Source organism: Coregonus clupeaformis, chromosome 27, assembly GCF_020615455.1.
Source record: "Coregonus clupeaformis isolate EN_2021a chromosome 27, ASM2061545v1, whole genome shotgun sequence".
Classification (NCBI taxonomy): Eukaryota; Metazoa; Chordata; class Actinopteri; order Salmoniformes; family Salmonidae; genus Coregonus; species Coregonus clupeaformis.
The window spans coordinates 38458634-38481849 of record NC_059218.1 but is presented as its reverse complement, the minus strand read 5'-3'; the positions used below and the strand labels follow the sequence as shown (position 1 = coordinate 38481849).

The 23216-nt window shown below is 41.4% G+C and overlaps 2 protein-coding genes and 1 non-coding gene across 5 annotated transcripts; 1 reads left to right on the top strand and 2 right to left on the bottom strand.

Annotated features, from left to right (window-relative positions):
* Positions 1–412: 412 nt before the first annotated feature.
* Positions 413–488, bottom strand: trnaa-cgc. Its single transcript has one exon. It is a non-coding gene; the product is annotated as a tRNA-Ala (tRNA).
* Positions 418–5320, top strand: LOC121541941 (uroplakin-1b-like). Of its 2 annotated transcripts, XM_041851342.1 has the most exons (8): positions 418–1143; positions 2027–2107; positions 2201–2401; positions 2601–2675; positions 2823–2957; positions 3364–3543; positions 3923–4006; positions 4660–5320. In XM_041851342.1, exons 2-8 carry the CDS (start codon positions 2036–2038, stop codon positions 4708–4710), a joined length of 798 nt encoding a protein of 265 aa, XP_041707276.1. In that variant the 5' UTR covers positions 418–1143; positions 2027–2035; the 3' UTR covers positions 4711–5320. The 2 variants fall into 2 exon arrangements, with proteins under 2 accessions (XP_041707276.1, XP_041707275.1); XM_041851341.2 differs by having other exon boundaries at positions 3923–5320.
* arhgap31 (Rho GTPase activating protein 31) lies at positions 5321–18069 on the bottom strand. Of its 2 annotated transcripts, none has more exons than XM_041851339.2 (12): positions 17202–18069; positions 13955–14057; positions 11945–12089; positions 11697–11779; positions 11488–11595; positions 11097–11239; positions 10713–10920; positions 10265–10389; positions 9984–10040; positions 9112–9825; positions 8798–8973; positions 5321–8686 (listed from the first exon to the last, which is right to left on the bottom strand). In XM_041851339.2, the coding sequence occupies exons 1-12, from the start codon at positions 17299–17301 to the stop codon at positions 6533–6535; spliced, it is 4116 nt and encodes a 1371-aa protein (XP_041707273.2). In that variant the 5' UTR covers positions 17302–18069; the 3' UTR covers positions 5321–6532. The 2 variants fall into 2 exon arrangements, with proteins under 2 accessions (XP_041707273.2, XP_041707274.2); XM_041851340.2 differs by having other exon boundaries at positions 8798–8967; positions 17202–18062.
* Positions 18070–23216: the final 5147 nt, after the last annotated feature.

Here is a 23216-nt window from a genome sequence, read left to right as displayed (position 1 = left end):
ATAGTTTTTCCCACTTTCTTCCTCCACTTTTTCATTTAAGAAAAACATACTGTACTCTGTGTGTGAAGTAGTGGCCACTACAGGCCCTTATGCTATCTGTCTGCCACAGGTACACATCGACCTTGAAACTCCTGATGTGTTTTGTTTCATTTGAATAAGCCCCCACAGCACCACATTGTACCTCAAATAATGAGACTGTGGGAAACAAAGATTCTTCAGAATTTGAATTAAAAGTAATCCTTCAGAATTTGAATTCTAAGTATTTGAACCATATTCTATGAGCCCATCACTGATAATTGATAGGACCATGGTAACTAGGCCTGTTAGCCACATTTACATTTACATTTAAGTCATTTAGCAGACGCTCTTATCCAGAGCGACTTACAGTTAGTGAGTGCATACATTTTCATACTGGCCCCCCGTGGGAAACGAACCCACAACCCTGGCGTTGCGAGCACCATGCTCTACCAACTGAGCTACAGGGGACCATAGCAAGGACTGAAGAAAGCGCCATGTTATGTCACCATGGAGACAGACCTGTACCATGTGTAGTTGACGTCGTCATAGATCAAGCGAAGCAAGCAATCTGATCTATGTTTTTAAAGTTTCAAGCGGATTCTCCAATCATTTGAAATCATTGTGTACAGTCTGCAAGTGTCATGGCAGATCGAGAAAACAGACAAACATAATGCTATGGTTATCACGAGTGATCATCCAGTTATGACATACTGTATGCAGTGGTTAAACTTTCAACCAATAACATGATGGTCATACTTTCACATTTTAGAATAGGCCTAGGCAGACTCAGTTGGCACTTGGCAGAACTGTTATAAGTGAGTATACATGAAATTTAGCAACGATGACAACACTTAGGACCAGTTTCCCAATTTGGTGGTCCATTAAGTTTTGGTTTATTCGAAAATACAGTCATTAAAGTTGAGAATCAACTGTCTGTTCCAAGGTTGTATCTTGGGTCACTTTTGTTTGCAATGACTCAGGATTGTCTTGCTTTTACAATAAACACTCAAAACTAACCGAACAGGTTTCACAATCTCATGTTACTTCAATGAAAGACCAGTTGTGGGGAGCATTCATTCTTTATTTGGTTGTGGATGTGTATCACAGATCACTCTGTTTACCGAGGTAAGCCTTTATCTGTGTTTGGTTTCACATTTTCTACACATATGACATGTTTCAGTGTCATTTAAAATACAATCTTAGAAAAACAAAAGGTGCCATCTAGAACCAAAAAGGGTTCTTCGGCTGTCTCCATAGGAGAACCCTTTGAAGAACCCGTTTTGGTTTCAGGTAGAACCATTTTGGGTTCCATGTAGAACCCTTTCCACAGAGGTTCTCTTACGTGGACAGCCGCAGAACCCTTTTGGAACCCTTTTTTCTAAGTGTACCATAATACTGGGATACTCATGAAGGTCAAGAGGTCTATGAGTTGATCTAGATTTTACCTCAGTTTTAACATAATCGTTTTTGCAACTTGCATGACAATGCTTTAGTTTAGTTTAGTAGGGCCTCCACTTGTATTGTAGTTTGCAATGACAGGGCACAGATCAGTTCCCTACCAACACTGTGACTTAAAGGATTATAGGGTTTTGTATGAAAAGTAGTGATTTTGTCTGACTTATAGATTTAGTATTCAGTCTTTTTGAAAGAAGGTTGTAGACTGGTATTAATCATACTGGTCATTTTATTTTTAGTTCTATTTTCTTTATGAGATTCTGCTGTCACACAGATTCCTGTCTCCCTGACAACACCACCTCTCAATCTGACACCATGGAAATTTGATCCACACCTGTATTTACAGTGTACTTACCGGCCACGGTGTCACCTGAATCATCATAACACATTGGGTTATGTCCAGTCTGGTCTTGCACTTATAGAATTTACTTGTTGGTCATTAATAAATTGATAGATTTAAACATTTTTAAGGCACTACCTTGACTATAGTGACTGGTTTAGTTTATAACTGTGTCTACGCACATTATGCATTTATGCTTTACTTTTGATACAGAGAAGAAACATGACACCTGATTTGGACACCAAGGACCGCTGCTTTAAGGCCTTGCTTATCTGGAGCAATTTGGTCATTGCGGTAAGTTCGACTAATATGAAATGGTGAGTGTGACTTTACCTCTGATATTTGTCTCAACAACTGACTAGGTATCCCCTTTACCTCTGTTTTCAGTGCTGTGGGATTGCCTTGATGGCCATGTGTATCTTCTTCATATCGGATCGAGGCGGATTGTATGTTTTGGTGTATGCCACAGGAAATGACAGCATCTGGAGGGGAGCCTGGATAGGCCTTTTCACTGGGTTTGCCCTTTTCTGCACGTCGATCTTTGGAATGCACGCCATAGCTGTGTCCAAAAGAAATATCCTACTAGCTGTGAGTCGTTCTGCTGTACCCCTGTTACATCTCCAACAATAATATTTTAAAAACATTCTATGCATGAATACTTATGTTATTAAAGGCATTCTAATATTATCCTTTTGACTGAAAAACATCATTGGTTTGGCCTGCTGGAACGTTTGGCCAGAAAACTCATGACTCAGACATATTTTTGTTTTAACTGTCTTACCTGTAGTACATCCTCCTGATGGTGATCATCTATGCATTTGAGGTGGCATCCGCTATTACTGCTGCAACACACAGAGACTGGGTAAATCATTAAGATAAATACATTGTTAAAATTGTCTTGGCATATTATATTTCAGAGTTTGCTACACTAAATTTTATGATACAAATTGGAATTAGTGCACTGACCAGTGTTTGGCTATCTTCTCAACATTTTGATGCATCTCCTCAGTTTGTCCCCAACCTCTTCCTGAAGCAAATGCTACAGAACTACAACAAACCACTACCATATAATCTGCCCAGCACCCAGGACCAGATCGATGTCATCAACGGGATAACAGAAACATGGAACCGGTTCATGACTGAGGTAGCTAGGCCTACCCCACTGGTCACAGACGTCAGTTCACCGTTTAGTTTTGATTTACATTTGGTTGAGTTGTCAACTAACGTGAACTCAATGTGAAATCAACAACAAATGTCACCATGTCATTGGATTTAGGTTGAAAGATGGGTGAGAAAAATATTAAATGCCCTTACGTTTATGACTTTTTGCAAATCCAATTAGTTTTCAATGTTGATTCAACGTCACAATTATGTGGAAACTACGTTGATTCAAGCAGTTTTTGCCCAGTGGGACTGACTACTTTATGATGATGATTTATTATTTACTTACTGTTCTATAGTACCACAGTTTGGTAATGTAAAATCATTTATGGTCTTAAACTCTCCCTATTAACTGAAGCATTTTAGTAACCAGAGTGCTCCTCTTGCAGTCTAAGTGCTGTGGAGTGTACGGGCCAAAGGACTGGGTGAAGTATGAGTCCTACTTCAGGCAACAGAACACAGATGCTGATTATCCTTGGCCCAGACAATGCTGTCAGCAGGACGCCATGGGAGCAATCAGCCATTTAGAGGCCTGCAAAATCGGGGTCAGCCCTTTCCTGCATGCACAGGTAATTGTCAAAGCTGACTTTGTCAATGACCACACTGAAATGTTCACCATCTCCTCATTATTGAGTGCACCACAAACCCCAAAAGTCTAAGGGAGTGCAGCAAAAATGGTTTGGGATGGGGGGGCAAAGGAGGAATATGTTGCGTACGAAGCGCATCTGCTTTTCAATAACCTTTTTGTCACTCTACTCCAAGAGAACCTTCAAAATAATTATACGATTTATTGTGAATAGTTCTTCCATGAATCCCAACAGACAATGAAGAACCATTTAAGAACCTTTTTTTTTAAATAAAGTGTGGTAAAATTATGGAGGTGCCTAGCAGGGTTATGCTGCATGAAACTGTACAGTGCTCTAATATAAAATCTAATATTTCTTTTAGGGTTGTTATGATTACATTGCTGGTCCTTTAATCAGACACTGTTTTGGAGTCTCATGGTTTGGATTTGCCATATTGTGTTGGACAGTGAGTACAGAATGCATATCATCAACTTCCATAAGCATAAAATGTTTTTTTGCATGCAATAGTATAGTATTCAAACAAATTTGCACTGCAGAAACAAATGTAGTTGCTCTAGCATTAAGACAATGCATGCATTACTCAAAATAAGTTTGGTTTCATCATGTAGGCCTAAATATTGTAAGATGGCATTACTTAAAATACCCCTTAAAGGGCCAATCAGCAGTAGAAACAATAACAAAGCAAACTCCCCACCACTGTTTCGATAAAAAAGTGAAGGATAGGGCTGGAGAAATATAATCACTCTCAAATTCAGAAACAGAGCTATGGATGCAAGACCTGACCATCCATGACATAAAAATGATAGTTTTAACCATGTTTCGAGGCTATACAGTGTTTGTTTACATTTACTTGGTTTACAAACACTGGAGTTAAACAAGCTTCTATTTTGGGTTCTGATAGAGTACAACAGTTAGACTAAGTTCATGAGGCACTTATAAGTTCAATTCTTCAAGAACAAATGGGTACATATAGTGAATTTATAATCTTAAAAAAATCAATGTAGCAACTGCTGATTGTCCCCTTAAATGTGGTGGGAAAAAAATGAAAATAGCATAATGGAGAATTGGATCAACGGTTTTCTTTGTTTTTCCCTGCAGTTCTTTGTGATGGTGGGAGTAATTTTCCACTACACTCAGTTGGATTTCTGAGGATGACCAACAAAGAAATCTTCAAATAAACTTCAGGACAGAACTACCAGTAAAGAAGTAATACAAATATTACACTTTTTTGTTATGATCAACAAATAACATTTTAATGTCTCTTATCAAAATTGAGAAGCAATAAATGTACTAAATATTATTGTTTTCAAATGAGCTTTCTCAAAAAAGGGTGTATATTGTACCATATAATACGCTGTACTCTTAATTTTCTGTTCCCCCCCCAAAAAAGAGGTTGCGACCCCGACTTGAATACCATCGGTGTTAGTATGTTTCACACCAATTATGCAATCAGTGGATGGTTGCTTTGTGAATTACAAGCATCCCTCATTATGTTATGTAATTATTATACAACTATGAATAACAGTTATGCAATTATACTGACATGTATGGACCCCTGCACAAGATGAGGGAAACGTACAGTAAATCAGAGATTTAGCCTGGTCCTGAACATCTGTAACCGACTCTCAGAGGAGACAGTGACTGATTTGAAGTATCTGTGATTTTTCATTCAAGCCCAAACACTGCATGATTCTCCTTGTTTCACCTTCTGTTGATGTTTTTCAAATATATTGCCAAAATAAATCATTATGACAAATCATTCTATGAACAAATTCTCAGAGAATCCGTTATATGTGTATTTATAATTTGCATAACTTGCCGTGGCTATACATAATACATCCAATTTTGGTCAATACAAAATTGTACAGGTTACAAGCGTAGTATTATGTCAACACAGCTGCAAACAACCAGAATCCCTGTTCTGATATCTTTTAAAATCTTCACAACATTTAAAGCATAGTGTTTGAGTCCTCTTTTTTACAATCTACACCATTATAAGTGCCATTTCCCTCACTTCCTTTTGATTTTAACTCAAACATTTCTCAGCAAAGCCTAGTTTTTAAGATAAAGTAATCACATCAGACACTTTACTTGAGGTATTTCTGTCATCTGTCCTCCTCATTCTAAAAGCATATCGGACTTTACAGACCAATAAAGAGAACACACACTCTGTCCCTCTTAACAGTAACAACAACAAAAAACAACTAAGACTTGGTGAAGTGTGTTAATGACTATCTATAGATTACTAATTGGATAAATAAATACTATTAGTGTCTATAATACAATTACAACTAAAATAGCAGTTTTCTGCAGTTCTCATTACGTAGAATGTTGGAAAAACACTATCCTGATACTGTCAGGATAAAAGCTGATCACAGTGACAATAGCTGGACGTCAGCGGGTTCATACTGTATGAAGTCATTATTCAGTTCACAAACATATTTAAGACATAAGGTATAACTAAAAACAAAGTAGCTAGCTAGTACTGAAGGTACAACTCTCTTTGGAAAAAGGCAATCTTGTGATTGCCAATGATGAGATGCAAACAAATAAACTACCGGTACATGGCTTTTCTGAAATACCAATGGCAATATGTGTTGATGTAACATTTTCCTCTCTTTGGCTGTCTATCCTTTATATGCACATTACAAAATATGTCTAACATCTGAATTTAAAAAACATCATTTGAATATTGATAATTAGTGCATATGATTTGGGCTAAAGGAAATACACACATCTTCACATGCCACTAGTCTAGATTGCTTATTTTAGTGCAGGACAGAGAGGTGATTGGTGGAGCATTGGAAACAAAGAAACTGTTAATTTCCCAAAATAGTTTCATATCAAAGGTAGATTTATAGACCCAATATTGCTCAAATCATTTACATAAGTCCAAGAACAGGGAGGATGAAGAGGAGGATAACCAGAGTAGTGTTAGGAAACAACATGACTGGTTAAACTGTCCAGTGTCTCATTCAATCTGCCTGTGGCTTCTGCTGTCAAATATCATGGACCTCCTCTGTGGCTGATAAAAGCAGCTGGTCGAGGTCTCCAGTCTCTGTCCACTCTTGGGTATTGTCATTTTGTTCCGCAGGGTCACCCCCTCTGGGGTCCCGAGGTTATCTGCCATCTCTTTGGAAAAGATATCCAGTGCTGATGTTTCAGTTGGACTTCTGATGGGCGAGAGGATGAGCTTGGCATCATCCCCCAGCGGTGGGTGATCCATGATGGGAAAGGGTGGACTGAACAAGATGAGGCTTTGTGGTCTCTTGCGGTTCCTAAAGGACGGCCTTTGTAGAACCGTAGACCGTTCAGGTCTTGGACAATCAGCAAAGGCCTCTGCATTGGAGGAGCGTTTCCTCCTCAGCACCGGTGGGTCTGAAGTAGGTGTGGTTTTATTAGTCTCTGTAGGTTTCTCTGCAATAGCCTGCCTTATCTGGGATTTGGGTGCTGGTTCCTTATTCTCCAACTCCTCCTTTAGATCCCTGATAGAGGGAAGAAGAAGAGCTACAGGATCTAGTTTCTCTCCCCTGGTTTTTGTGAATTCTTTCTCTGGTCCCTTTCCTGCACCAGAGCCCTTGTCTTGCCTCGGATGAGGTATGTGGCTGTACTGCACCTTGGGGGGGATGACAGGCACGGCTTTGGCCTGGCACGTTTTTACCATGAAGGCCGTCCTGACAGACGACACACTGACAGGGGCCGAGTTTCGGCGCACAGGGGCCTGTCGATGGCTCAGGAACAGCTCCAGTTCCTGGGACAGGCCATTGGATTTGGTCCCAGACGGGGTCACTGCCCCTCTCTGAATGGAGGTGAACTCGGCTGATTCAAGGTTTTGCTGATTGGAAATGTCTCTGATGCGTCGATGTCCTAAATCCAAATTGAGTGAGTAGGGCCTGTGTTTGGAAAAGCTGTTCTGCTCAGTTTTTTCTGAATGAGATGCTTCATAAGACGTCTGTCTGTGAAACCTCTGGGAGGAGGTGGTGTTTTTCTGTTTGGCTGTGCAGCTGTTTCCTCTTTGTGTTCTCGTTGCATCATCACCGACCAATGTGGTTTTGGAGGATAAGTGAAGTAGATGTGTGATTTTGGTCTCTGTTTTGCTGCTGCATGCCTGAGAGCTATTTCCTGGGAACACTTCTATGCTCCTAACAGGACATGATCCATTTGTTGGTTTGTCGTCTCTAGATAGAGGAGGAACGTTTAGTTCTTTGGAGTTCAAACCTTCTCCCGCAGAACAAGACGATGACACATCTAGTTTTCCAAACAAATCCTTAAGTGTGGGTGAATGGAGAGGACTGGTTACCCACTGTTTGGTGGCGCGGAAGACCTCCTCCCAAGGTTCCTCCTCCAAGTCCTCCAACTCAGAGTGTCCTCCACATCCATCCTCATTGTCTTGGTGTGGTAGCCCCAAGGTGTGGTGTGGTCTTTCTTCCAAACATATTGAAAGCCTCTCAATGCCTCCCATGACAACTGACAAAGCATTCTTTCCATCGTCATGGAAAACCCCTTTGACCCAATCTTGACTTTTACTTTTCCCTGATGGCTCCTTTCCTTTCTCTGCTACAAACGTGCCCATGTCTGTTATGAAATCCCCTGGCTGCAAACTTTTTGTGACCTGGCTTTGTTGAGTAGAATGTAAACTTGGCTCTGCGAGGTGACGAACCGCAGGCCGGGGCTTGACGAAAGTCAGTTTATCGGTTTCTGGGAGCTTAGATTTTGAGAAAGTATGTAGTTTGTTTTTTGTTTTATCTGTTGAATCAGCAGCATGTAGAGGTGTATTTGTCATATCTGTGCCAACCATTAAATGTAACGTTTTCTCATTTGGAAATTGTGTGTCTGAGGAGTGCTTTCTTGCTGAATGTGCTACAGTGGCAGCATCGTGATCGGTCAGTGCAGGCCTGGCGGGCATCAAAGGCTGTCCCTTATATAATAACGAGTGAGTTGGAAGGCTGCTTCTTCTTTTTGCTGGAGCATCTGGCATTGCCTTAACATCCTCACAAGTGTTCTTGGTGGAACAGAAAACAGGCATAAACTCCTCGTCCATAATGTCAATCTCAGGCTCAGTGATTTTCAGCTCAAGATGGAGGTCAGACCACATCTCTTCCTTGATAGGTAGAGATCCCATATCCTGCAAAACATGAACCACAAATGCTTATTAAAGCGTCAGTCATTGTCATTGCGTTATTCTTTGTTAATTGTCTGTGATGAAGCACAGCGTTAAACTGGAGATTAAACATACCAGGTGTGTCAGTTCTTTTGGCTCATGCTGTGGTGCTGGCGGGTTGTCCAGTTGTTTCCCAGGAGATTGCTGTTTCTCTTGATCTTCCTCTCTTGTGGTGAGAGTGGAAGACTGTCTCAGGTCAGATACTTCCACCTTTCCTTGAACATCATTCAACTCTCCTTCACTTCCTGAAACTCATATTAATAGACAATATTACCTTGGATAATGAGGAAGGTTTTTCATCTGAGTGAGTGCATGCATATGCGCGGAGGGGGGGCAAGCATGTGCACACACAGGCTTGTTTTCTATGTTAACAGGTGAAAATGTCCTACCTTCTGGCACCCTTTTGAAAGCTGCCTCCTCTCTGCTCCTCTCCTCTGCTGGTCTCTCTTCCGTTTCCAGAGGGGTTGAGCTGCTGTTGCTGTAGATACTGCTCTCACTCCCAACACTGCTCTCTCCAAGGGGGTTCTCTCTGTAACTTGAGCTGCCACTACTGTCACTCTGTTCTGACTGGGAGGTCTCTCTGCTGGGTTTCAGAGCAGCTGCAGCAGGCCTCTCCTTCCCTTGTGCCCTGCAGGGAGTGCTGTTGGAGCTGATGACTGCAGACACCCTCAGGGGCACGGACACAGCAAAGGGCTCTGATATGTTGAGAGCCTTGCGCTGATGTCTGGGGGAGGACTCTGGGAAGAGGCTTCCTGGGAAGGAGGGCCTGGATGCACTGCTGTGGGTGGAGCCAGAACACAGCATCCTGTTCTTAGGGGAGCTGGGCTGACAGCTGCTGAGGTCATCATCGCCTTTGAAAACCTTCAGTTGTTCGGGTAGAGCCTTCTGCTGTGGTGGTGAGACGCTTGGAGAGCCCCTTCTCTTCATGTTAGGGCTGCTGCCACCTGTGGCCTTGCTCGATCTCTTCATCTCAAACTCCCGCCTCTGGTCCTGTTCACTGACGTCATGGAGCGTGTCAGATTCAAGTGTTCTGGATTTTATGCCGGGCGCAAAGAAACCGTTGGCTCCGCCTGCTGAGCTGAAATGTCCTGCCTTGTCATCATCTGTGTTGGAAATCAAATGAGAAGCAAATTGTTTGATACATATCGTCTCTGCCTTATTTACAAAGCAAATTAAGATTTGTTTATGGGAGAGAGAACTGCTGTGAGTAGGTTTAACGATGACAAGTTTTTCGTATGCAATTTAGTGCATTCAGCACCACCTGTCTGTAGAGAGCACAAAGAGTCCATGCTTCTCGCTGGTCGGATAGCTGCCTTTTCTGTGAATGAAGAATGTAGTCATGTTATTTTATTCTGTATCATGATCTCAATTATTTCAAGTAGCATGTTTATTTGTGTGATATTAATTTTCATTTGATCATTCAATATATCAAGGTGGCAATAGAATGTGTACTATGTTACTATGTTTTCCATGATAAATCATTTAGCCTTAGCAGTGAAAGGGTCACTATATTGGTTGATAAGCATATCCATCATGCTTTACCTGTGATGTTCTGTGCTTTCATTAACACGCTCCCATTCCGGCTCAGTCTCCCCTTAGAGTCCGTCACAGACTTGCCCAGGTTGAAGATGAACTTCCACTTCTTTGATTTCCCAGAAACCTTTCCTCTGACAGACAGGGAGATGATGAAGCACATTAACAACATGGCTTGTTCGGATGTTATTTGTTGAAGTTCAATGTGTGCTAAATGTACAACAAAACAACACAAATAAACATACATATTGCTAAAACAGTACAATCAACCTAGACTGATTTGCAGGGTATTTTACTGTTTACTCTGTATACCAGTGGAGGCTGTTGAGGGGAGGAAGGCTCATAATAATGGCTGGAATGGAGTGAATGGAATGGCATTAAACACATGGAAACCATGGAAACCATGTGTCTGATACCGTTCCAATGATTCCGCTCTAGCCATTCTCATCCATCTCACTTTGTATCTGATATGTCTATGACGGTATGGTACAGTGTGGCAGTGCTGGTATCAGGTAGACTGTTCTCCCGTTGTCGCTCTTTCCGTGCTGGGTGGTTAGGGCTCAGGGAGCGAGCCTGGGCCTCCTCCAGGCTCATCAGCTTCATTGGCCCACTCTGGCCACTGATAGGAAGAGTGGCATACTTCTCCCCACACATCAAACTGGGTCCTGTAGCAATACAATATGTCGTTTTTTAAAATACTATTGGCATCAGGTAGAAAGGAGGACAATAAATACAATGCGTTTTCCAATGGCAACATAAAATTAGGGTAAGAGGGCAACAAGCAAGAGGGCAACATTCAGGAAATCTCAATGCACACAATCAACACTTTCAAACAACATACCTTCTTTCGTCTTTATTGGTGCAGCTGCATGGTTGAAGATCTGCTCAGTGTGATTTAAAATGAACTCAACCACGGACTGCTGTACCCGCACCTCCTGGAAAGCCATGTCCCCATTGCAGGATGCAACTTCAATATCTTTAGAGCTACAAAACGCATAGCCAAGCGAGAAACGCATAGCCAAGCGAGAAACGCATAGCCAAGCGAGAAACGCATAGCCAAGCGAGAAAGTAGAAATGCTTTCAGTCACAACCAAGGAGGGATTTTACATTAAATATCAGCTAGAGTATAACTCAAACAAAATGGAAGAACAAAATATAGTTATCATACAACTGTTTTAGTATGTTCTTGGATAAGGTGATATTGGTTTGTGTACAATTGGTGTAGAGCTCACCGCAATAGGTTTGGAGCCCACACCAAGGCCAGGTTGCGGGTGTGCATGTTAGTCTGGGGACTTAAAGTGGCCAGGTGGGACAAATGCTTGGTAAGATATTCCAGAGTCCTGGAGAGAGAGAACAAACAGAATTTGTTTAGCTTTTTAACCACATATAAACGATTGAGTGGTACATCACAGAGGCAGCAAAGGGCTGAAGTGAGTTTTACCTAAAGTGGGGGAGTGGTAGCTCTTTGATAACACCCTGGATATGTTGTAGTCTCTCATGATCCTCCTGGACTGAGACGGCGTCCTACACAGTAAAAGTGAAGTATTATCAATGTCGCACATCATTCTTTCTTTGAATGTGCCTCACTATTAAAGGACTCATTCCTAATATAAATCAAGAGACATTCTGGTAAACAAAGTGGGTGCATTACAGACAGGTAGAGACCCTACCTCTTTGAACAGTACTCACAGTGAATTTCTTGTAAAGCTCATAAGTGAGCAGGGGATTGGGTAGCTCCCTGAAGTACAGCTTGCACAAGGAGCCCACACAGTGGATGTCCTGGAGGTACACCTCCTTTGTGAGGTCAGGGCACAAGTCAGAGCAAAATTCCTGTCTGTAAGTAAGCACACAAACACATGGGTGTCAATACAGCTGGAGACGTATGACGCTTCCACACTCCTCTAGTATATGTACAGTGAGGGAAAAAAGTATTTGATCCCCTGCTGATTTTGTACGTTTGCCCACTGACAAAGACATGATCAGTCTATAATTTTAATGGTAGGTTTATTTGAACAGTGAGAGACAGAATAACAAGAAAAACACATGTCAAACGCATGTCAAAAATGTTGTAAATTGTTTTGCATTTTAATGAGGGAAATAAGTATTTGACCCCTCTGCAAAACATGACTTAGCACTTGGTGGCAAAACCCTTGTTGGCAATCACAGAGGTCAGATGTTTCTTATAGTTGGCCACCAGGTTTGCACACATCTCAGGAGGGATTTTGTTCCACTCCTCTTTGCAGTCATTAAGGTTTCGAGGCTGACGTTTGGCAACTCGAACCTTCAGCTCCCTCCACATATTTTCTATGGGATTAAGGTCTGGAGACTGGCTAGGCCACTCCAGGACCTTAATGTGCTTCTTCTTGAGCCACTCCTTTGTTTCCTTGGCCGTGTGTTTTGGGTCATTGTCATGCTGGAATACCCATCCACGACCCATTTTCAATGCCCTGGCTGAGGGAAGGAGGTTCTCACCCAAGATTTGACGGTACATGGCCCCGTCCATCGTCCCTTTGATGCGGTGAAGTTGTCCTGTCCCCTTAGCAGAAAAACACCCCCAAAGCATAATGTTTCCACCTCCATGTTTGACAGTGGGGATGGTGTTCTTGGGGTCATAGGCAGCATTCCTCCTCCTCCAAACACGGCGAGTTGAGTTGATGCCAAAGAGCTCGATTTTGGTCTCATCTGACCACAACACTTTCACCCAGTTCTCCTCTGAATCATTCAGATGTTCATTGGCAAACTTCAGACGGCCCTGTATATGTGCTTTCTTGAGCAGGGGGACCTTATGGGCGCTGCAGGATTTCAGTCCTTCACGGCGTAGTGTGTTACCAATTGTTTTCTTGGTGACTATGGTCCCAGCTGCCTTGAGATCATTGACAAGATCCTCCCGTGTAGTTCTGGGCTGATTCCTCACCGTTCTCATGATCATTGCAACTCCACGAGGTGAGATCTTGCATGGAGCCCCGGGCCGAGGGAGATTGACAGTTCTTTTGCGTTTCTTCCATTTGCGAATAATCGCACCAACTGTTGTCAACCTTCTCACCAAGCTGCTTGCCGATGGTCTTGTAGCCCATTCCAGCCTTGTGTAGGTCTACAATCTTGTCCCTGACATCCTTGGAGAGCTCTTTGGTCTTGGCCATGGTGGAGAGTTTGGAATCTGATTGATTGCTTCTGTGGAAAGGTGTCTTTTATACAGGTAACAAGCTGAGATTAGGAGCACTCCCTTTAAGAGTGTGCTCCTAATCTCAGCTCGTTACCTGTATAAAAGACACCTGGGAGCTAGAAATCTTTCTGATTGAGAGGGGGTCAAATACTTATTTCCCTCTTTAAAATGCAAATCAATTTATAACATTTTTGACATGCATTTTTCTGGATTATTTTGTTGTTATTCTGTCTCTCACTGTTCAAATAAACCTACCATTAAAATTATAGACTGATCATTTCTTTGTCAGTGGGCAAACGTACAAAATCAGCAGGGGATCAAATACTTTTTCCCCTCACTGTATGCTTTGTAAGATTGAAATGTAGAAACGTGTGTTTATATTGAATAAACAAAAGTTGTCCAACATGGTATGTTCATAATGGCCTAGATCTAGAAACGTACTGTACAAACATGCTTAGTATAGAGCACCAAACACCAACTTTCACTACCTAGTCCTAATCCTTTTGGAAGGCACTTTATGTGGCAAAAAGAGTTACCTTAGTCGCTGGATATTTGAGGTGACTCCCGAGAGCCTGTATATTCCATCCACAACACCATGTTTCTCAATGAACTCTGCACACGTCCTTAAAACTTGAGGAACTGAAGAAAAAAAAAAGAAAAAATGTTTTAACCATACATTCGACATCAAAAGACACACATACATAGCAAACCAAATAAAACATATTTAGAGGGTCCAGTCTGGCAACATACAGATTTTGACGTGAAGGTCAAAATATAACACTGATGACAGTCGTCATTAGGATTTCGTTACTAAGTTATGTGAATAAGCTATGATTTATGAGAGGAATCATAACATACAGTCTTTAGGTTTTCTGTAATAGGCAACTGATTTTCACAATTTCACAGTATTATTCGTAGTGTGGAAATACAAATAAACCACAGGAAAATCATGTTTTTGACCGCACTGGGCCTTTAATACTGTGTGTACTATAAATAGAATCTGGATCTTTGGCTCATTCTTTGAGTCAACCATTTTTTTCCATGGCAGAGAAGGATAGAGAAGGACAGTTTGGGAGAAACCGATTGCCATTAGTATAAATTGTATCAGTACTTATTTATTCTAAACATACTTTACACAGTAGCTCTGCTTTTTATTCCATAGGGTTGCTGATTGTGAAGAAGGTGGAATTTCTCAGGAAGTAAAACATGGTTTGTTTGTTTCAGAGGAAGGTGGACACACCCAATCCTTGCAGCTGGTATTACTTACGATACTTCCTCTAATAGAAAATGTCCTTTCAAAATGTTACCACCCAATTCTCTATTGATTTTGAAACGGTATTCCCTAGTGGGGCATCTCTTTTCTTAAAATCTGTTATCTACAATGCTGTGTTTAAGAGGAATGTATGGTTGCTTTCTATACTAATATATACTTGTAAATCAAGGAACAACTTTATAATACATTTCAACTGAAAATAAAAAATGTATAGCTCCTCTTATGCACAGTATGGCATATACTACAGCAGTTAATATGTTAGTATACCTCCGTGCCATGCTAAAAGAAAAAGGAAAGTTATTCCACTATGGACTGAAATCGGCAAACCAATATATGCAACAACCTTAGAAGAGAAATGTAGCTGTACAGTGCACAATGTTCCTGTAAGCTCCTCTTTCCCACAAGTAAAGTATTTGTGACTCATAGTTCAACTTCCCACTTTTCTACCAGGCATTCCCACTTCACAGATACACTAGATGAGGCCCTTCCCAGAACTCTTTACAAAGGGATAAGGAACCATCTGGCCAGTGGCGTGGCCCAGTGACAGTGGATTGTTTAACATTTTAGCCACACAATGGCAATCGTGGAGGTCTTGTCCCCAGAGAATGCAGAGCTATTGTATAAGCTATACAACAGCTTATAGTGGAACAGTGGCATAGATCAATGTCAGTTTACACATCGTTTCCCTCATTTTCAAACTCTTAACATATCTCATGAACATCACAACTCAACCTGAACAATAAATCAATAAGCACATAGACATGAGGATATCGCTGATATGCAGCTGAACATTAGCCAAGCAACACGAAAACAATTCAAACAATTCATTCTATCTTGAGGTTCTCATGGGCTGTATGAATGAAAGTCTGTTCTCCCACATCTGAACAGACACTCGCAGTGACATGCCTGTGGTCAAAATGGTGGCTGCCTGGTCCGAATGGGATTTGAGTCACCATTACTTTTGAGTATTTGCTCAGAACGAAACTCCTGCTTGCCTGGAAATCTTCTTGTGGATTCAAAAGGAATCTAATACGGCTTATTGAATAAGATACTGTTGACTGTTAAATTGGATAACATCCTCGTAAGTAAATTGTCTGTGTAAATTAAGTAATTATACACATCCTTTGTCTTCCCTGTCTAGGGTCAGACAGAGTTAGTGACAGTCAACAACAGCTGATATTGCAGTGTCACGTCAACAAAAGCAGATATCATAAGTCACTTGTAATTTACAAATAAAAACTAAAAGTATCATCATATTAGCCATATAGTCAATTATAGTCCCTTCTCCCCCTGTAGCAGAAACATGTGTCTTGTGTAAACTACTTTATAAAATCTGTTTAGCTGTTAAATCTGTTCAAAGTAAAGGTTTCCAAGTCACATCACATTACCTCACTTCATATAACTATTTTTTACCTCCATTCAAATACTATCTGGGTAAACACACCCATCCTCAAATTGTTGTCTGAATTATGATCTGTTGGCTGCTACTGTCCCCTGTGAACAGTGTTGCCCACCCAGAATCCTCACACAGAGAGCGAGAGCAAGAGAGAGAGAGAGAGAGAGAGAGAGAGAGAGAGAGAGAGAGAGAGAGAGAGAGAGAGAGAGAGAGAGAGAGAGAGAGAGAGAGAGAGAGAGAGAGAGAGAGAGAGAGAGAGAGAGAGAGAGAGAGAGAGAGAGACGCAGGCCTCTTGGTGGGAAGTTGACAAGAACACCAGGAGCCACACCCTAAGTCACAAATCCCCTCTGTGGGTGCCTAAAGGACTTAATGAAATGTAAAACATATGTCCATTGATGTCCAAATTGCAACATATATCTGTGTCACACACCTTAATAAACTAAATAATGTACTGTCCAACTGTTAACTATGTAAACAGCAGGGATCTTTCCTAACTGATTTCACACTACGTTTACCAAATCATCCAAAGCAGAGGTTTAACATATTCTTTGCCCAAAACATAAGTGTTGAATAAGGCTCAATCTAATTCTGAATTCTCCTAAAACCTTTGAGGTGTTCCATTCAGAAGATGTATAGATAATTCAACTGCACCATTACATATCCTGTCTCAAACAGTCATTGAGAATTCGCTGTCAATTTAGGAAAAGCTGTTCTCAGACCAAAGTACAAATATTTTAATAGCTCAATGAAAAATAAAAAAATAGACAAAGTTGTTAAATTATTAAGCGTTTTGTCTGAGAACAGCTTTTCCCAATGTAGGTGGTTTGGAAAAGTGTTTTCTAAAGGATAGTCCTGTATTATTATTTTATCATAATCATAACTATTATTTGTTGTTTATTTAGGTTATTACTACATCTAAAAACATGAAATATGACAATGCCCTCAATAAATCCAGTACATGTTAAATAATGACTATATATGGGCCAATAATTGGGCTCTGTTGCTGTGTAACAGTTTTTTTATGGGACATGATGAAATCTGCTGAAATGTGCTAGAAAAGGGAAGCAGCAGGAAATGGAAGCAACATAATAAATATTGAAAGAAACTAGTTTACCGTCTTGTCCTGAATTCTGTAGATGTTCTGTCAAGTCACAGCCGAATGCATTCTCACTTCCTTTCTTTTTGGACCTCTGCTTGGCTCCTTTATTCTTCATCTGGATCCAGTTAGTAGTCCAGGAGTTCAGAACAAACAAATCCTCAAATACACAACCATGATCCAACAGACCCTGGGAAAGGGCTAAAATGTAGCCCAGGAGTAAAAACCATACAAAGCCGCCCAAAAAGGATTCATCCGCTCACATCTTGACCAACCACACTGTTTGGGAGACTGAAAAGTCCTTGTGAGAATAATAAAGTTGACGTCACTTTTCCTTTTAGCTTTTTAGTGCTTTATACATTTCCAATCAATCTATCAAAAATAAGGGAAAAACCATTGGTCAGTTATAATAGTGAAATAGCTGGAAATGTGGATTGGGAATGGCAGTCCTCTGAAGTGATTTATCCCAGAAGGATTTGCAGAAACAGCATCAGAATTAGTTGGTTTCCTGTTGTAGTTTTTTTACTCAGTCTGCCTTTGTCTTTTTTCGCTTCCTCCCGTCCAGACAATCTCCCTGTTCTTTGGCTCCCCTGTATCTGAGGAGATGTACCCAGTGAGGAGCAGGAATATAGTTTCTGTGTTTGTTTCTTTATCCTTCTTGCTTCCAGTTTTCAATTGATCCATGTTTCGAAGGTCATGCTAGTTGTGGCACTGGAGTGGCATGGAGGTTTGAAATGTCAAGACTGTGAGAAGGGGAGGGAAGTGAAGTCAGGGGAGGGGAATAGCTGACTGCTGTTTCTCCTCTGGTTTAGAGATTACTGACCCCTTTTATCCACACTTTTTTTGTTGTTGCCATGGTCCTAACAGGAAATGTGCTCTCTGCCTTCCTGAATGCTCCCAAAGTACACAATTTCCTGTACAGAGAGCCTTGTTTGGAAAACAAAAACAGTTCTGAAGGAAGAGGGAAGTGGGGGGAGAGTGAAATGAGGGCTTGAAGGGCGCAGATGGGAAAAAAAGGGGGCGGGGGGGGAAAGACATACAGGGTACTTGTTACTGACTTAGCTGTTTCATCATTTTCCCTCTACAGCAGACTGAAGCTCCAACCACGTGTTTGAAGGACACTTCATCCTATCGAAATAAATATTTAACTGATAAGAATGAACCAATACTTTAAAAACAACATTAATACAATTAAGTAGGCCTAAATACATAGCTACTGAGTAGGTTGAAAGACATTCTGGGTTTTTCATTACATTTTAAAGCATATAGCTGGATCTATACAACTGATGGTGTAGGATGTGGACTACTCTTAACATTAGACCACTTTTGAGGTCTGAAAAAATACATTTTTAGTGAATGAACTATAACTTGAATGAACTGCTACAGGTCTACATTTGTTTGATTTAAAATTGTTTCTTGGCAATTTGTAGATCTGTTCAAAGTCTTGTTGCCCTCCCTGTTCAAACAAGAAATCAGTGCACTACCAAATTAATTCATTTTACATTACATTTTAGTCATTTAGCAGACACTCCTATCCAGAGCAACTTACAGGAGCAATTAGGGTTAAGTGCCTTGCTCAAGGGCACAGACAGATTTTTCACTTAGTCGGCTCTGTGATTCAAACCAGCAACCTATCAGTTACGGGCAGAACACTCTTAACCGCTAGGCTACCTGCCATCCTATTGACATACCCTTGCTGTTTCTTACGTAGTGTCAGAGCCACACTGTATATAGAGAGTTCGGCCATGTTAGCACCTTTATTCTAAAACTGTTGGTGTAACAATACGAGATCGCCCCCATCAATACCCTATGACCTGACCCACTGTAAATAAGCAAAACAGAGCAGCGAATTTAACAGACGTTTTTTATTGATTAACAATCGGCATGTGTATCCAAGCCTGTATTGTGTTGTGTTAACAAATTGCATATTTGCTTTCACATCTTCATAGGTTTTGAAAACTATCAGAAATAAACAGCACAATGCTGTCAATTATCACTTAGCAACGGCTATGGAGTAAAAAGTGACACTCATAGGAATGTTCACTCAGAAATCGCAACGAGTCATATATCTCACACTAGATATACAAAAGTATGTGGACACCCCTTTAAATTAGTGGATTCTGCCATTTCAGCCACACCCGCTGCTGACAGGTATATAAAATTGCGCACACAGCCATGCAATCTCCATAGACAAACATTGGCAGTAGAATGGCCTTACTGAAGAGCTCAGTGACTTTCACCGTGGCACCATCATAGGATGCCACCTTTACAACAAGTCAGTTTGTCAAATTTCTGCCCTGGTCAACTGTAAGTGCTGTTATTGTGAAGTGGAAATGTCTAGGAGCAACAACAGCTCAGCCAGGAAGTGGTAGGCCACAAAATATCAAAGAACGGGCCGCCGAGTGCTGAAGCGCGTGCGTATAAGTCTGTACTCGGTTGCAACACTCATTACCGAGTTCCAAACTGCCTCTGGAAGCAACGTCAGCACAAGAACTGTTCGTCAGGAGCTTCATGAAATTGGTTTCCATGGCCGAGCAGCCGCACACAAGCCTAAGATTACCATGTGTAAAGCCAAGCGTCGGCTGAAGTGGTGTAAAGCTCACCCGCATTGGACTCTGGAGCAGTGGAAACGCGTTCTCTGGAGTGATGAATCTCGCGTCACCATCTGGCAGTCCGACAGACGAATCTGGGTTTGCCGGATGCCAGGAGAACGCTACCTGCCCCAATGCATAGTGCCAACTGTAAAGTTTGGTGGAGGAGGAATAATGGTCTGGGGCTGTTTTTCATGGTTCGTGCTAGGCCGCTTAGTTCCAGTGAAGGGAAATCTTAACGCTACAGTATACAATGACATTCTAGACGATTCTGTGGAAGCTGTTATAGCAGCAAAGGGGGTACACACACAGCCTACACACACACTACATGCCCATGATTTTGGAATGAGATGTTCGACAAGCAGGTGTCCACATACTTTTGGTCATGTAGTGTGTGTGTAGGCTTTTTTTTCTGGGAAGGCTTTCCACTAAATGTTGCAACATTGCTGCGGGGACTTGCTTCCATTCAGCTACACAGTGCATTGGGAAAGTATTCAGACCCTTTGACTGTTTTTGCATTGTTACATTACAGCCTTACTCTAAAATGGATTACATTTTTTTTTTATCCTCAATCTACACACAATACCCCATAATGACAAAATGAAAACAGGTTATTAGACATTTTTGCAAATGTATTGCTAATAAAAAACAGAAATACCTTATTTACATAACTATTCAGACCCTTTGCTGTGAGACCCGAAATTGAGCTCAGGTGCATCCTGTTTCCATTGATCATCCTAGAGATGTTTCTACAAGTTGATTGGAGTCCACCTGTGGTAAATTCAATTGATTGGACATGATTTGGAAAGGCACACACCGGTCTATATAAGGTCCCTCAGTTGACAGTGCATGTCAGAGAAAAAACCAAGCCATGAGGTTGAAGGAATTGTCCGTAGAGCTCCGAGACAGGATTGTGTCGAGGCACAGATCTCGGGAAGGGTACCAAAACATTTCTGCAGCATTGAAGGTCCCCAAGAACACAGTGGCCTCCATCATTCTTAAATGGAAGAAGTTTGGAACCACCAAAACTCTTCCTAGTGCTGGCCGCACTCCCAAACTGAGCAATCAGGGGAGAAGGGCCTTTGTCAGGGAGGTGACCAAGAACCCGATGGTCACTCTGACAGAACTCCAGAGTTCCTCTGTGGAAATGGGAGAACCTTCCAGAAGGACAACCATCTCCGCAGCACTCCACCAATCAGGCCTTTATGGTAGAATGGCCAGACGGAAGCCACTCCTCAGTAAAAGGCACATGACAGCCTGCTTGGAGTTTGACAAAAGGCACCTAAAGGACTCTCAGACCATGAGAAACAAGATTATCTGGTCTGATGAAACCAAGATTGAACTCTTTGGCCTGTATGCCAAGCATCACGTCTGGAGGAAACCTGGCACCATCCCTACGGTGAAGCATGATGGTGGCAGCATCATGCTGTGGGGATGTTTTTCAGCGGTAGGGACTGGGAGACTAGTCAGGATCGAGGGAAAGATGAACAGAGCAAAGTACAGAGAGATCCTTGATGAAAACCTGCTCCAGAGCACTCAGGACCTCAAACTGGGGCAAAGGTTCACCTTCCAACAGGACAACGACCCTAAGCACACAGCCAAGACAATGCAGGAGTGGCTTCGGGACAAGTCTCTGAATGTCCTTGAGTGGCCCAGTCAGAGCCCGGACTTGATCCCAATTGAACATCTCTGGAGAGACCTGAAAATAGCTGTGCAGCAACGCTCCCCATCCAACCTGACAGAGCTTGAGAGGATCTGCAGAGAAGAATGGGAGAAACCCCTAAATACAGGTGTGCCAAGCTTGTAGCGTCATACCCAAGAAGACTCAAGGCTGTAATCGCTGCCAAAGGTGCTTCAACAAAATACTGAGTAGAGTGTGATACCATAGGAATACTTATGTAAATGTTTTTTTTTATTTTATTTTTTTATAAATGTGCAAACATTTCTACAAACCTGTTTTCGCTTTGTCGTTATGGGGTATTGTGTGTAGATTGATGAGGAAAACATTTAATTTAAATCAATTTTATAATAAGGCTGTAAAGTAACAAAATGTGGAAAAAGTCAAGGGGTCTGAATACTTTCCGAATGCACTGTATATGACTCTGTCAAGTAGGGTCAAACAAGGGTGTTTATAGTTATAGTAGATGTAAATTATAACTCCGGCCCATAGATTTTCCAGGTGAGGTCATGTTGTCAGGACCCTTACTTTAGCACCAGGTCTTTAGCCATAACGGGCATTTAATGGAACAATTGTTTTGGCTTAAAATAAAGTTTCCAGTCAAGTGACCAGGCCTGCTGAGCCATATCTAACAACCCACCAGCTCACCAGCTCACCAGCTCAGCTGGTAGAGCACGGCGCTTGTAACGCCAAGGTAGTGGGTTCGATCCCCTGGACCACCCATACACAAAAAAAAAAATGTATGCACGCATGACTGTAAGTCGCTTTGGATAAAAGCGTCTGCTAAATGGCATATTATTATTATATTATTACATATCCCATTGCCTTCATTTGTATATTTTTCCCAAGGACAGCTGACTAATAGTACATGTAAGTAGGAGGTAATGCTATGGTGTTATCCTTATTCTAAGATATTGATGTCGGCTGTAGTGTGAAGTTGGCTTACAGTTAAAATCCTACATCCTATGGCATCATGTGATATCTTGTTTGTTGGGCTCAAAGCTTAATGTTTCAAATGGTGCTCTGGCCATCCTGGCCTCCGTTGAACAAAGCTTTCTTTCTGTATCACAGGAAAAAGGGATGACATCATTTTGTCCATACAAAGGCTCGGACATCACACTCCTTCCCCCTCTTTGGGTCACTCCACAAGACTGTACTGGTGAAACTAGTGTTCCTTTCAGAGCACGTCCTTCAAACCTGTAGTCAAACTACTAGATGAAAATGTTCTACATTGCATTGTATCCATCATATGGAGAGCAAAGCATAGTGGGTGAAGAACAGGGACTTCTGTTTAAATTCATCTAAGGACCTTACTTTATGAAATCAGTCTTGTCAATCCACTGTCAAAACAAACACTTTACACTATAGGCTATTTGATGAAGCAATGCTGCAAAAAACGACATTGCAAATCAAAGACTATCCCTTACTGAAACACACTTGAGAATGATATTTCGCTGATAGAAATAGATTATTTATCTTGAATTCATAACTTCCATTTGATTCATATGGGTCTCCCCACCATACACCCAATGAAACCCTACAAGACTAAATATGTGGTTTTGAAAGGAAATGTACAAAACATTCAAGACAGAAAGGCCTCACCCAACATGGCACTCTTAATTAATCAGTCACCATGGCATCCATAAATATATTCTAACACGAATCATTCATTATCGTTCAGGTATAGTAGGACCACAGAATTGATATAGCTTTAACCTCACACTATTCAAATATGAATGAGGCATAACTTACAGAAGCATATAC

Coding starts and splice junctions, on each gene's coding strand:
- LOC121541941 (XM_041851341.2), top strand. CDS start 2,036: ATGACACCTGATTTGGACACCAAGGACCGCTGCTTTAAGGCCTTGCTT. Junction 2,402..2,600: donor AAAGAAATATCCTACTAGCT/GTGAGTCGTTCT, acceptor TCTTACCTGTAG/TACATCCTCCTGATGGTGAT. Junction 2,676..2,822: donor CTGCAACACACAGAGACTGG/GTAAATCATTAA, acceptor GCATCTCCTCAG/TTTGTCCCCAACCTCTTCCT.
- arhgap31 (XM_041851339.2), bottom strand. CDS start 17,301: ATGAAGAATAAAGGAGCCAAGCAGAGGTCCAAAAAGAAAGGAAGTGAG. Junction 11,240..11,487: donor TGGGCTCCAAACCTATTGCG/GTGAGCTCTACA, acceptor TGCGTTTTGTAG/CTCTAAAGATATTGAAGTTG. Junction 10,921..11,096: donor ACCAATAAAGACGAAAGAAG/GTATGTTGTTTG, acceptor GTATTGCTACAG/GACCCAGTTTGATGTGTGGG.